The sequence below is a fragment of the Pan paniscus genome, chromosome 17 (genome assembly GCF_029289425.2).
Source record: "Pan paniscus chromosome 17, NHGRI_mPanPan1-v2.0_pri, whole genome shotgun sequence".
NCBI classification, from domain to species: domain Eukaryota; kingdom Metazoa; phylum Chordata; class Mammalia; order Primates; family Hominidae; genus Pan; species Pan paniscus.
Window position 1 is genome coordinate 38422995 of NC_073266.2, and position 13289 is coordinate 38436283.

Genomic DNA, 13289 nt, shown 5'->3' on the forward strand with positions numbered 1-13289 from the left:
AATTAGGATGTATTTACAAAAGGACAATGTGGTGCCTGATATGTGCTTCAAAATAATTCAGTGTCAGAGGATTGGGAAGGGGAGGTGGAGGTACAAAATGAAACACGACTGGTTACCAAATGAAGATTTTTGAAGCTTAATGATGAGTACACAAGAGGTCACTATAGTACAGGTTAGGCATCCTTAATTGGAAAATCCAAAAAATCCAAAATGCTCCAAATTCTGAAACTTTTTGAGCACTGACATGACATTCAAGGATTTCAGGTTTGGGATACTCAACTGGTAAGTATACATAACGCAAATATTCTCACAAACCACCCAAAATCCAAAATCTGAAGCACTTCTGGTTCCAAGCAAACAATTAAAAAAACAGAAAAAGACTTTTAAAAATGGTTAATTAAAAAAATTGATTTTTGCCTTTCAATCTGAAGCAGAGATAAACTTACTAGATGAAAGCTTATCAATTCAGTTAAAATTTCAATCCTCCATAACATTTTGATCACTTTCATTAAGCCTCTATAGCCTGAACTTTTGGAAACTTTCCCTGTAATCAATTGCAGCCTTATTGTTGCACTAGTCCAGGTACTGGCAAACATCAGGGCTGCAGCCTGTTTCTGTACAGACGTCAAGCTAAGAATGGTTTTTATACTTTAAAGGGTTATAAAAAGTAAAAAATAAAAAAGACTATGCAACAGAGATCATATATGGAGGACATTCCATTAATGAATAACAATCGAGACTCTGCCAGAAGCCCACCATCCCAAACTAAATTTATACTGAGAGACCTGAAAGTTCTTAAAGACCAGAAAAGAGTAATATAAGCATTGTGATTTTTTTAAAAACCCACAATGCACTTTTATATGTATGTTGAAACTCACATAAGTTGTGTGCATTATTTTAGTGTATGTGAGCTTTTATTCACGTTTAAGTTCCAAACTGAAGAAACACTGAAAAAGAATAAACTAACAATAAATCATGCTATAAATTTTCCTTAACTTTTACTGATATCTAAAAAATAGATTCAGTTAAAAACCACTGTTGATAGTACATGGATGATCTCTACCTCTGAAGCAAGGAGCTTAAAGCTCAGTCAAACACAGATCACAAACTTATAAGAATTTTAGAATTGGAAGGATTTATAGAGGTAACCTATTCTTATCTCCTTGGTTTACAGATAAAGAAGGGAGATGAAGAGACTTTCAAACAGCTAATAAGCTGTATAAAAAGGCCTAGGAAAACAATTTAAGGAAGTCTGTGACTTTCCTATTACATATAAAGTGGTTACTTTCTTAGTTATAATCAGATCTATTTTAAGCCTGGTCCCTGAGAAATATGATTGCACAACACTCCTCAGCTAAGAACCAACAGGAGATTGTATTTTCTGTTTCCTTAGTCACAAAAACTGACCCTGACCTCTCTCCACTGAATTATAGCTAATCATCAAGCCCCAAGGGACCTGAAACTATGTTCCCATCTCTAACTAAGGTTAAAAAGAACTCCTCCCTCCAATTTTTTCCTGAGACATCTGGCAACTTCTATGCATATTTGTTTTGATTAGGTAGTATGGATGCTGCTGCTAACAGGAATAGAAAATAGAAAAATATGTGAGTAGGTAAAGCCAGGAATCTTTTTGAAAACAAACTGAATTTTATTACTATTTAAAAACTGTTCATTTATTCACTTAGTTATACTCAATCTTCTGCCTCTTAGATTCACAAAGACTGTCAATATCTCCAGTTCAAACATTCCCAAGTATCTAACTTTTAATGTGTAATGGGATTCTATTTCTGCAATTGAGTTTCTATTACTACCAACGATGCATGAGGAATTCCTAGGTTTTAATAGTGATAATCCTCTTTGCCTGGATTAGTCTCACTTTGAGTAAAACCTTTATGAATTAGGCAAGTTTTTAAATGAAGTTTTTGGTTAATTTATCTGTAAAACTGAAAAATATCCGCATTACCTACGCTGCAGGAGTACCTGTGAGGGTGAAGAAATTACAATGTGTTACAAATGTGGGCATTATCCTAAAAGAGAAAGAATGCTGGCCTGGTGTGGTGTCTCATACCCATAATGCCAGCACTTTGGGAGGTCAAGGTGGGCGGATCGCTTGAGCTCAGGAGTTTGAGACCAGCCTGGGCAAAATGGTGAAACCCCGTCTCTACAAAAAATGCAAAAATTAGCTGGGCATGGTGGCATGCACCTGTAGTCCCAGCTACTCAGGAGGTTGAGGTGGGAGAATTGCTTGACCTCAGGAGTTCAAGGCTGCAGTGAGCTGTGATCATGCCGCTGCACTCCAGCCTGCGCAACAGAGCAAGTTCCTATCTCAAAAAAACGTAAACAATAAAAAAGAATGCAACCATTTCTGGTTTCATCAAAGTCATTTTCTTTATGAGGGTAATATGATCATAAATATATTAACTTAGACTTAAAAATGGTCAAGATGGTAAATTTTATGTTATATATTTTTAACAATTAAAAATAAAAATTGTAAAATATTCCTTCCATTGATAGATGAGTGGATGAACAAAATGTGGTATACACATACCACGGAATATTACTGAGCCCTAAAAAGGAAGGAAAATCTGACACACACAACATGGATAAACCTTGAAGACACTGTGCTAAGTGAAAAAAGCCAGACGCCAAAAGGACAAACACTGTATGATTCCACTTATATGATGATGGTTGCATCCATTGTGAACTGCATTTAATCCCACTGAACTGTATATATAAAAATGGTTAAAATGTTATAATAAATTTCATGTTATGCATATTTTACCACAATAAGAAAAAATATTACCTTGAAGGTCTCCAATCATCTCAGAATCATGACCTCTGTCTCTTCGTTCAGCTTCTAATATAGCTTGCAGCTGGTAATAATCTTTGTCTGTTTGTGACTTAGAATTCTCTAAAATTCGATTTCTCTCTTGCAACTCTCTGTTCAGGGACTCTAACTGACTAATTGACTTGCTCATCTCTGTGTGACTCTTCCTCAGTCTTACAGCTGTGTCCGATTCTGTCCTAAGTAAGTCATTGGCTTCTTCTAGCTATTTAAAAAGAAAGCAAAAAAATAGGTTTCTGACCAAAGTACGATATAATTTAATTATCTACAATTTTTTAAAAAAGGAACCTCATTTGAAACACTTACCTGCTTTTGTAACTGGGACAGCTTCTCATTAGCAAGCTGTGAATTCTGACTGACTTTCTTTAAGTCTTCCAACTGATCCTTTAATGTAGAAACTAGAAAATGAAAGAATAATATATAGAAATTACAACATTTTCATAGGGGAAACATATAAATCCTTTTTTAAAAAAAGACATTTAGTCTTAGGCCATAATAGTCAGCTACATTAGGTCCATTCCCAAAGCCAAATTCCAATTTGGAAGTACCTGCATTTTAAATTCATTAAAAAGTAGAACATTATCTTCTAATACAGAGTGCAAAAAGATTTCTTCTTACTGTTGTAAATCTCAAACTCCTTTATTCCCTTTATAAGATCACTGTTAGTGTACTTATAAAGCTAGTTTTAATATTATTTATTTTTCAATAGTTCAATTGCTTGATAATTCAATATCTTAATAAAAATACAAAATTTAAAAGGTACCAAATGGTAGATAGTATAGAATAAGTCTTCCTTTCTCCATTTAGTCATTTTTGCCCCTTCTGAGTCTCCCTTAACTGGCTCTCCTCCCTAATATATATTTAATTTAAGCATATATAGACAAGTACTCTTGTTTTAAACACAAGCAATCCGTTTCTGTCACTTAAAGATCTGTCTTAGAGATTGTTTTATAACCGTATTTAAGGAGATGATTTATTATTTTTTATAAGCCACACAGTATTCTACCATATAGATGTACTAAAATTTATTACAGCATTCATTACCTTTATGTTTCATATATGTATTACATTATGTTTCATATACAGCGTTGACTGCATTTTTTTGTCATTTTAAACAATGCTACAATGAATAGCCTTGTGTATATATCAGTTTGCAGTATGAGTATGTACGTGAAATAACTTACAAAGTGAAATCACTGCATCAATGGGTGTAGAAAGGTATTTTAAATATATTTGTAACACAGGCATTAAACAAGAAATTCTGGTTTAGAAGTTCTTAGACGCAGCTGCTTGTTAGAAGTACCTAGGGGGCTTGTAAAAAATAATGATACTCAGGCCACATATCTAGACCAATTAAATTAGAATCGCTGGGATTTAGGCATCAGTACTCTTTAAAGCTTCCCAGGAGATTCCAGTATGCACACCATGATGACAATCACTACTCTAGTTAAATGCTACTTATTATTAACTTTAATATGTAATTTAATTAATATTTAATTTAATTAATATTTAATTTGTTATAAATTTAACCTGAGATCTGGGTTATTTAGCTTATAAAGTGTCTTAGGATTGTAGCTTCATGTATGTATCATGGACACTAAATTAAAGACAACCTCATGACAGTGTTAGAAATTCTATCATTTTTCAAAAGTAGTGACAATTTACCTTCATTTTCTACATTTCTTCTCTTCTCATTTTCCTGTTCAGCTTTTCTTTGGTACTCATTAATTCTATGCTGTAGCAACATTTTCTCCTTCTCAATCTGAGACACTGTAGATTCTAGATTTCTTCTTTGATTTCCCTGGAATTGTAATGATAAAAGTTACCACTGTGATTAATACTCTCGTCATTCATTCAAGGGAGTATTTTGTTCTTAAAAACAAAAAACAAGAAAAAAAAAGACAAACACTTAAGATGAATGTTCTGTTTCAAACGCAAATAGTATCTCCTAATATAACTTTCTAAGTAGCTTGCCTTTTAAGAAGACAGTGAGAATCTGCTTATTTGAACTTGATAGGTAAAATTTTCAGAGACTTCTGGCTCCAAATATTTAAAATACAACCCTGTGAATCTTTTCAGACTGAAAGCCACTCTCTAAGTTTAAGACAATCATATTGTATTACCAATATTTTGGTTTGTTAACAATCCCAAATTTAAGGTATGAAACATGAAAGGATCATCTGATAATTAAGCGATGAAAAGCTCAAACATTACCAGATGGTAGAGAATGTGCAGTGAGTTCACCATTTCCTCGATGTCTCCCTTAATCCTATCTCTGTCAATAACAACTTGCTTATCTTTCTAAAATGTTCTAGGTATCTACCCACCAATATGTATTAAAAAGCAATCAAGGAAATTCTTTTTTTTTTTTTTTTTTGAGATGGAGTCTGGCTCTGTCGCCCAGGCTGGAGTGCAGTGGCACTATCTTGGCTCACTGCAAGCTCCACCTCCCAGGTTCACGCCATTCTCCTGCCTCAGCCTCCCGAGTAGCTGGGACTACAGGTGCCTACCACCACACCCAGCTAATTTTTTGTACTATTTAGTAGAGATGGGGTTTCACCGTGTTAGCCAGGATGGTCTCGATCTCCTGACCTCGTGATCCACCTGCCTCAGCCTCCCAAAGTGCTGGGATTACAGGCGTGAGCCACCGCGCCTGGCAAGAAATTCTTATTTTAGAAAAAGAAACTACTGGAGACAGGAGGATTAAAATACCAAATTTTTTTTTCTTTTCTTTTCTTTTTGAGACAGATTCTCACTCTGTTGCCCAGGTTGGAGTGCAGTGGTGCAATCTCGGCTCACTGCAACCTCTGCCTCCAGGGTTCAAGCGATTCTCGTGCCTCAGCCTCCTAAGTAGCTGGGATTACAGGGACGCACCACTGCGTCCAGCTAATTTTTCTATTTTTGGTAGAGACGGGTTTTGCCATGTTGGCCAGGCTGGCTTTGAACTCTTGACCTCAGGTGATCCGCCTGCCTCTGCCTCCCAAAGTACTGGGATGACAGGCATGAGCTACTGTGCCCAGCCTAAAATACCCAAATTTTCACAACTTAAAAATGTACCTTTCTGAGTTACCACTATCAGTAAATCTTGTTTTTGATGCTTCACTTTTTAAGACTCCACATTAGGAAACCTGTTTTATAGTGTTTCTGGGCTTTCTCATCTTTAAGCAAAAATTGGACATAAATCATTCAAGGTCTTTCTGATTCTAAGAGTTTATCATTCTAACTTTTAGTTAATTTTTAGATAATTATACATTCAAAGAAAGTTGCAAAGATAGTACAGAGAGGTCCCAAGTGCCCTTCCACTCAGCTTCCCCCAGTAGAGACATTATATATAACAATAGTACAATAACAAAATCAGAAAATTCTCACTGGTATAAGGAGTGTATGATTCTCTCATTTTATCACATACGTAGGTTCATGTAAGCACCACCGCAACAAAGATACAGAACTGGTCATCACAACAATTTCTTTCCAGTCACTAGTTATAGCCACACCCATCCCCGTCCTCCCACCACCCATACTCCTGGCAACTAATGGTTCTCCACTTCTATAATTTTGTCTTTTTGAGAATGTTGTATAAATGGAACCATGCAATATATGACTTTTTGAGACAGGCTTTTTTTTTTTTTTTTGTATTTTTAATAGAGATGGGGTTTCACCATGTTGGCCAGGATGGTCTCAATTTCCTGACCTCGTGATCCGCCCGCCTCAGCCTCCCAAAGTGCTGGGATTACAGGCGTGAGCCACCGCGCCTGGCCAAGACAGGTTTTTTTTTTTTTAAACTCAACATAAAGCCCTTAAAATCCATCTCTGTATTGTATGTATCTACAGTTTATTCCTTCTTGTGGCTGAGTATTCCATGGTACAAATGTACCGAAGTTTGTTCAACCATTCACCTACTGTAGGACATTTTGATTTATTTTCAGTTTTTGGCTATTACAAATAGAGCTCTTATAAACATTAGTATACAGGTTTTTGTGAGAATATACATTTTCATTTTTCTGGAATAAATGCCCAAGAATACAATTGCTAGGTCACATAGTAGGCACATGTTTAGTTTTTCAGGAACACAGCCAATTGGTTTTCCAGAATGTCTGTACCATTTTATATCCCCATCTGCAATGTCCAAGTGATCTAGTTTCTCCATATCCTTGTCAGTTTGCTATTGACATAATTTTAAAACTTACTTTTTTTCATGGTTATGGAGTAATATTTCATGGTAGTTTTAATTTGCACTTCCCAAATGACTAATTATGTGAACCTCTTTTCATATGTTTATTTTCATCCATATATCTAAAAAGTTTAAAAAGTATGGATTCACTTTCCTTAACACTTATATAGGGCTACTGAAATTACCTATTTCATACTGTATGAGTTGTGATAGTTTGATTTTTGAGAAGTTAGTCCCTTTCATCTACATGTCTTAATTGTGTTTAGAACTGTTCATAGTATTTCCTTATGATTCTTTTGATACCTATATGGTCTATAGTATATGCCCTATTTCATTCCTCATACTGGTAATTTGTGTCCTCTCTTTTTCCTTTATCAGTCTTGCTAGAGGTTTGTTAATTTTGTTGATCTTTTCACACAGCTTTTTGTTTCACTGATTTTCTCTATTGTTTTTTTGCTTTTAACTGCATTGTTCTCTGCTCTTATCGTTACTTGTCCTTCCTTTTGCTTGTTTTGGGTTTATTTCACTCTTTTTATTCTAGTTTCCAGAAGTAGGAGTTTAAATTATTGATTTTAGACTTTTCCTCTTTTCTAAGGTAAGCATTTAGTGCTATAAATTAACCTTCATCACCATGTTAACAGTATCTCACAAATTTTGATGATGTATTTTCACTTCATTGTTCAAATATTTTGTAAAGATAAAGAGCCGTAACAGTTTTATGAGACATAATTAACATTCCAATGTATTTTTTTCACTGAGACTTCTTCTTTGACCTCTGGATTATTTAGAAGTTTGTTGTTTGCTTTCCATGTGTTTGCAGATTTTTCTGTTATTCTCATCTGTACATTTTGGTCAGGAAACTGTATGATTTCAGTGCTTTCAAATGTGTTTGTTTTATAGCTTGGGATGTGGTCTACCTTGGTGTGTGTTCCTTAAGCACTTGAAAAGAAGGCATATTGTGCTGTTAAGCAGAGGGTTCTGTAAATGTTGAACAAATTCTGACGGCTGACAGTGTGGTTGAGTTCTCCTATGTTTGGTGATTCTTACGGCTGCTGAAGTCTCCAACAATAATTATGGATTGGTCTATTTCACCTTCCAGTCTTATCAACTTTTGCTTCACATATTTTGTAGCTCTGTTGTTTGGTGTACAGTTAGGATTTTTATTTATTTTTGGTGGATTGACTCTTATCATTATGTAATATTCCTCTACGTTCATGGTAATTTTCTTTGCTCTGAAGTCTACTTTAGTTGGTATTAACATTGCCAATATGCTGCTTTCTTTTTAATATTTGTTATGTTATCTCTTCACATCTTCCGATGTTCAACTTGCCTATATTGTTATATTTGAAGAGTTTCTAACAGATATATAAATGGGGGATTTAAAAAAATCTACGCCTACCACCTCTTTTGAGCTATGCTCACCACTATACCACCAACGCATCTGACCTCTTTTGATTGGTATTCCATTTAATTTCCATTTAACGTCATTATTGGTAGTATGTTAGGGTGAAGTCTGCCATTTTTGTTTTTTTGTTTGATCTCTGTTATTTCTACATTTTCTTTCCTGTCTTTCTGTGGGTTACCTGAACATTATTTTAGCATTCCTTTTGATTTACCTATGGTGTTTTTGAATGTATCTCCTTGTAAGGCCTTTTCAGTGGCTGCCCTAGATATTACATTGTATATGCATAGCTTAATATATAGTACACTCCACTGGTATTGGCATCTTACCAGTTTGAGTAAAGAATAAACATCTTCCCTTTCTTTTTTAAATTTTTATCTTATTTATTTTTGAGAAAGGGTCTCACTCTGTCACCCAGGCTGGAGTACAGTGGTATGCTTATGGCTCACTGCAGCCTCAACTTCCTGGACTCAAGCAATCCTCCCACCTCTGCCTCCCTAGTAGCTGGGACTACAGGCGTGCACTACCACACCTGGCTAATTTTTGTATTTTTTGTAGAGACAGGGTTTCGCCTTGTTGCTCAGGCTGGTCTTGAACTCCTGGGCTCAAGCAATCCGCTGGCCTTGGCCTCCCAAAGTGCTGGGATTACAGACATGAGCCACCACACTTCACCTAAAAACTTTACCTTTCTTTATGACCCATTACTCTCTGTTTATGTCTAAAATATTTTTTCTCATACACAGAGAATCATATTAGACAATATAATTTTTGCTTCAACTGCCTACTATAAAAAATCAAGAGGAGAAAAAATGTATTTACCCATCTTTTACTCTTTCTTTATTCCTAGTAATTCAAAATTCCTCCTTTTTCTTTTGGAGACAGAGTCTTGCTGTGTCACCCAGGCTGGAGTGCAGTGGTGCGCTTGGCTCACTCCAGCCTTCACCTCCCAGGTTCAAGCAATTCTCTAGCCTCAGCCTCAGCCTCCTGAGTAGCTAGGATTACAAGTATACGCTACCACACTTGGCTAATTTTTTTTGTATTTTTAGTAAAGATGGGGTTTTGCCATGTTGGCCAGGCTGGTCTTAAACTTCTGGCATCAAGTGATCTGCTCGCCTCAGCCTCCCAAAGTGTTGGGATTACAGGTGTGAACCATCCTACCTGGCCAAGATTCCTTCTTTTATCATTTCCTTTCTGTTTAGAGAATTTTCTTTTGCAATTCCTTTAGGGAAGGTGTGCTGGTGACACATTATCTTAGTTTTTCCTCATCTGAGAATGTTGTCATTTTCTTTTTCATTTGAGAAGGATGTTTTAATTGAACACAGAATTCTGGGTTGATAGGTTTTTTTGTTTTTTTAGCACCTGAAAAAGTCATGCCACTTCCTCCTGGACTCCATGGTTTCTGATAAGAAATCAGCTGTCACTTACACTGTTGTTTCCTTTCTAGGTAAGGTGTGTCCTGTATTTAAGATTTCTTTTTTGTCATTAATTTTCAGAAATCTGACTATTGTGTCTTGGTGTGGATATCTTTGGGTTTACACTTTTTGTGGTTTGCTAAGCTTCTTGGTAGTTCATGTCTTTTGTCAGTTCAGGTCTTTTGTCAAATTTGTTGAATTTTCTGTCATCATTTCCTCCCACGCCCTTTCTCCTCTCCTTTAGTAATTCGAGTGACACAAATGTTAGAACTTTATTCTTACAGTTCTACAGGTCCCAGAGGCTCTGTCACTTTTTTTCTGATCATTTTCTCTCTGTTGTTCAGACTGGATAATTTCTATTTTTCTTTGTTGAAGGTCTCTGATTCGTTCCTCTGCATTGTTCACTCTGCTGCTGACACCATCTATTGAGACTTTTATTTCAGTTATTGTAATTTTTGGTTGGCTCTATTTTATATTGTCTATGTCTTTCTGAGACTATTTTTTTGCTTGTTTGTATGTTTATAGTTGCTCACTGAAACATATTTATGGTGATTCCTTTAAATACTTGTCAGATAATTCTAACATCTGTGTCATCTCAGCGTTGGTATTAGTTTATTATTGTTTCTCATTCCAGTTAAAATTTTCCTAGTTCTGATTATGATGAGCAGTTTGCTATTCAAACCTGGACATTATCTTACAACATTCTGGATCTTATTTAAAATCTCTTTTAGAAGGTCTCCTCTGACACTGTTCTGGTGAAACTAAGGGGGTGCTGCCTCTTTTCTGCCAGGTGGAGTTTGCAGAAGTCCAGGTTTTCCACTCAGCCTCTACTGACACCTCAGGTAGGGAGGGGAGCAGATCCTCATCATTGCTGGGTGGAAGCAGGAGTTCTGGCACTCTACCAGGCCTCCATTGAGTGCACCATGGCTGCTCCTTATGTGGCCCCCACAGATGACACTGCATTGTGGAGGGGAGCTTGTTATTTTCAGTGGAAAGTTCTGACTCCCTACCATGCCTCTTTGATACCAACCCAGAAGGCAGTGGGAGGGGCACCCCCTTACTGCCAGCTGGAAGTGTAAGTGTAGATTCCCCACATGGTCACTGCTACGCTGTCTGGGGAGAGAAAGAAGGTTCGTTACTGCCCACAGGAGATGAAAATTCCTTTACTGGACCTTCTCTGACACTATTCTAATTGGAAGTTGGGGTGTGCTACAGCATAGTGGAGATGGAAATCTAGACTTCCCACTCAGCCTTTGCTGTTAAGAATGGGGCTACAGTTGGCTGGGCGTGGTGGCTCAGGCCTGTAATCCCAGCACTTTGGGAGGCCAAGGTGGGCGGATCAAGGTCAGGAGATTGAGACTATCCTGGCTAACACAGTGAAACCCCATCTCTACTAAAAAAAAAATAAATAAAAAATTAGCCAGGCGTGGTGGCAGGCGCCTGTGGTCCCAGCTACTTGGGAGGCTGAGGCAGGAGAATAGCGTGAACCCAGGAGGCGGAGCTTGCAGTGAGCCGAGATCGCGCCACTGCACTCCAGCCTGGGCAAAAGAGCAAGACTCTGTCTCAAAAAGAAGAAAAAAAAAAAAAGAATGGGGCTACCGTTTTTCTGTGGTGTTTGGCTGAAAAGAGCAGTGATAGTGTAAGTTTTCTGACTTGCTAGCCTGCTCCTTTTTTGGTCTTTAGGCTAAGGAAATTAGCTTTTTTTGGAGCTTTGTCTGCAACTGTTGATATTTCAAGGTTGCTGGCTTCTCTGGCACCCCGTCTAGGACACATGCAGCAAAAAGAAAACCCTGAAGACTCATTCATGTGTTGTTTCTCAGGACGCAAGTAACCCAGGTTGGTCTGCCTTCTTTCCACCTTTCAAAATCTTTTCATGTTTGTTTTATGTTTTAATGTTTAGGGTTTTTAGTTGTACTTACTGGGAGGAATACAGAAAAGGTACTCTTACTCCATCTTTCTAGAAGTGCGACTATTTTAATTTCATACCTCAAATTTCCCTCTCTACTTCTAATTTGGAAAAATGAATAACTTAAATCTAGCACATCTGAATTTTATCTGTGTTTTAAAAGTTAAATATAAGTGGAAGATATGCAAAAAAGGACTCCTTAAACACTCAGAGTCAAATATATACTGCTAAGGTTAAGTACAAAGGCAAGTTAGTAAATGCTATCTAAATCTTCATAGATATCCAAAGCTACCCATGAAAGAAAGCAAGCCATTGACAGATACCATTCTATAAGGGAAGAAAAAATTAACACAGCATAAAAACTATCAGAGATTAAACCTAAAAAAGGACAAAGTAAGTAATGTATTAGGAGAAGACTACAGAGAGTGTATTTCTTTTCATGGGACTCATAGACAGTAGAAATATACTTAGAAGTTGACTAAGAGGAATGGAAATGTATTACATATTTGCAAACAAACATCTGAATTATGAATGCTTGTTACTGTTTCTCTGATAATAAAAAATTTTGACAGGTAACCATGGAAAAGATGAACATTCTAAAATCAATATATTTTCCATTTGATTACATGAGATTATGTCAGTGTTAATCTTTTAAAAATATTTTAAACTGTATTTCTCTCTTTTCCTTATTTGTCTGTCTCTTTCTGACATAGTTTGAGATTCAATTTCTGATCGCTTGCTTCTCTGGCTCCTTTCTCACATTTCAACTATCGAGAACCACTGAACTGAAATTTACGTACTAAAATTAATATGGCTGTAGAAAACAATTGTACAAAGGAAACTAAATTATAATCTAATCTGTACCACTTGAAACTGCAGTTCCAAGGTGAGGCTTTCATCACAATTCTCTGGCTCTGTTTTGTGTTTCAAACTACAGAATTCAAATACAATTTTCTCAGGAAACGAAACAATTTGAAAGAGGGAAAAATCTCAAAAAGGAAACTTGATTAGAAAACAAAAAGTACCTCTTCATCCAATTCTTTCATTATCTTGTCTAGTTTTATGTTTGAGGTTCTGTAAAAACAAAAGCAATACAGATTAGAAATATACGTATTTCCTATTGCCCAGTGTTAAACACTAACATTCCTTACTTTTCCACTTAACTAGAGTTTTGTATCCTTTCTTGGTGCCATGGATCTCTTTGGCAGTCAAGTGAAGCCTATGGCCTTTTTTCAAAATATTTTTTGAAGCACAAAAATTATATATGATTAAAACAGACAATTAGGCCGGGTGCAGTGGCTCACACCTGTAATCCCAGCACTTTGGGAGGCTGAGGCGGGTGGATCATCTGAGGTCAGGAGTTCGAGACCAGCTTGGCCAACATGGTGAAACCCCGTCTCTACTAAAAATTAAAAAAAAAAAAAAAATTAGCAAGGCATGGTGGCGGGCATCTGTAATCCCAGCTATTTGGGAGGCCAAGGCAGGAGAATCACTTGAACCTGGGAGGCGGAGGTTGCAGTGAGCCGAGATCATGCTACTGCACTCCAGCCTGG

The 13289-nt window shown here is 36.6% G+C and overlaps 1 protein-coding gene across 3 annotated transcripts in view; it reads right to left on the bottom strand.

The window, feature by feature from the left end:
• The window catches only part of ROCK1 (Rho associated coiled-coil containing protein kinase 1), a 160519-nt gene that overhangs the window by 53677 nt on the left and 93553 nt on the right, over positions 1 to 13289 (bottom strand). For all 3 annotated transcript variants that reach the window (XR_008621949.2, XM_008968595.6, XM_003815640.6), the window contains exons 13-16: positions 12762 to 12810; positions 4511 to 4646; positions 3152 to 3243; positions 2804 to 3050 (exon numbers count right to left, since the gene is read on the bottom strand). Coding sequence is in view for 2 of the 3 variants with exons in the window: in XM_008968595.6 (XP_008966843.3) it covers positions 2804 to 3050; positions 3152 to 3243; positions 4511 to 4646; positions 12762 to 12810 (524 nt within the window). In the remaining variant the exon portion in view is untranslated. The remainder of the gene's footprint in view (positions 1 to 2803; positions 3051 to 3151; positions 3244 to 4510; positions 4647 to 12761; positions 12811 to 13289) is intronic.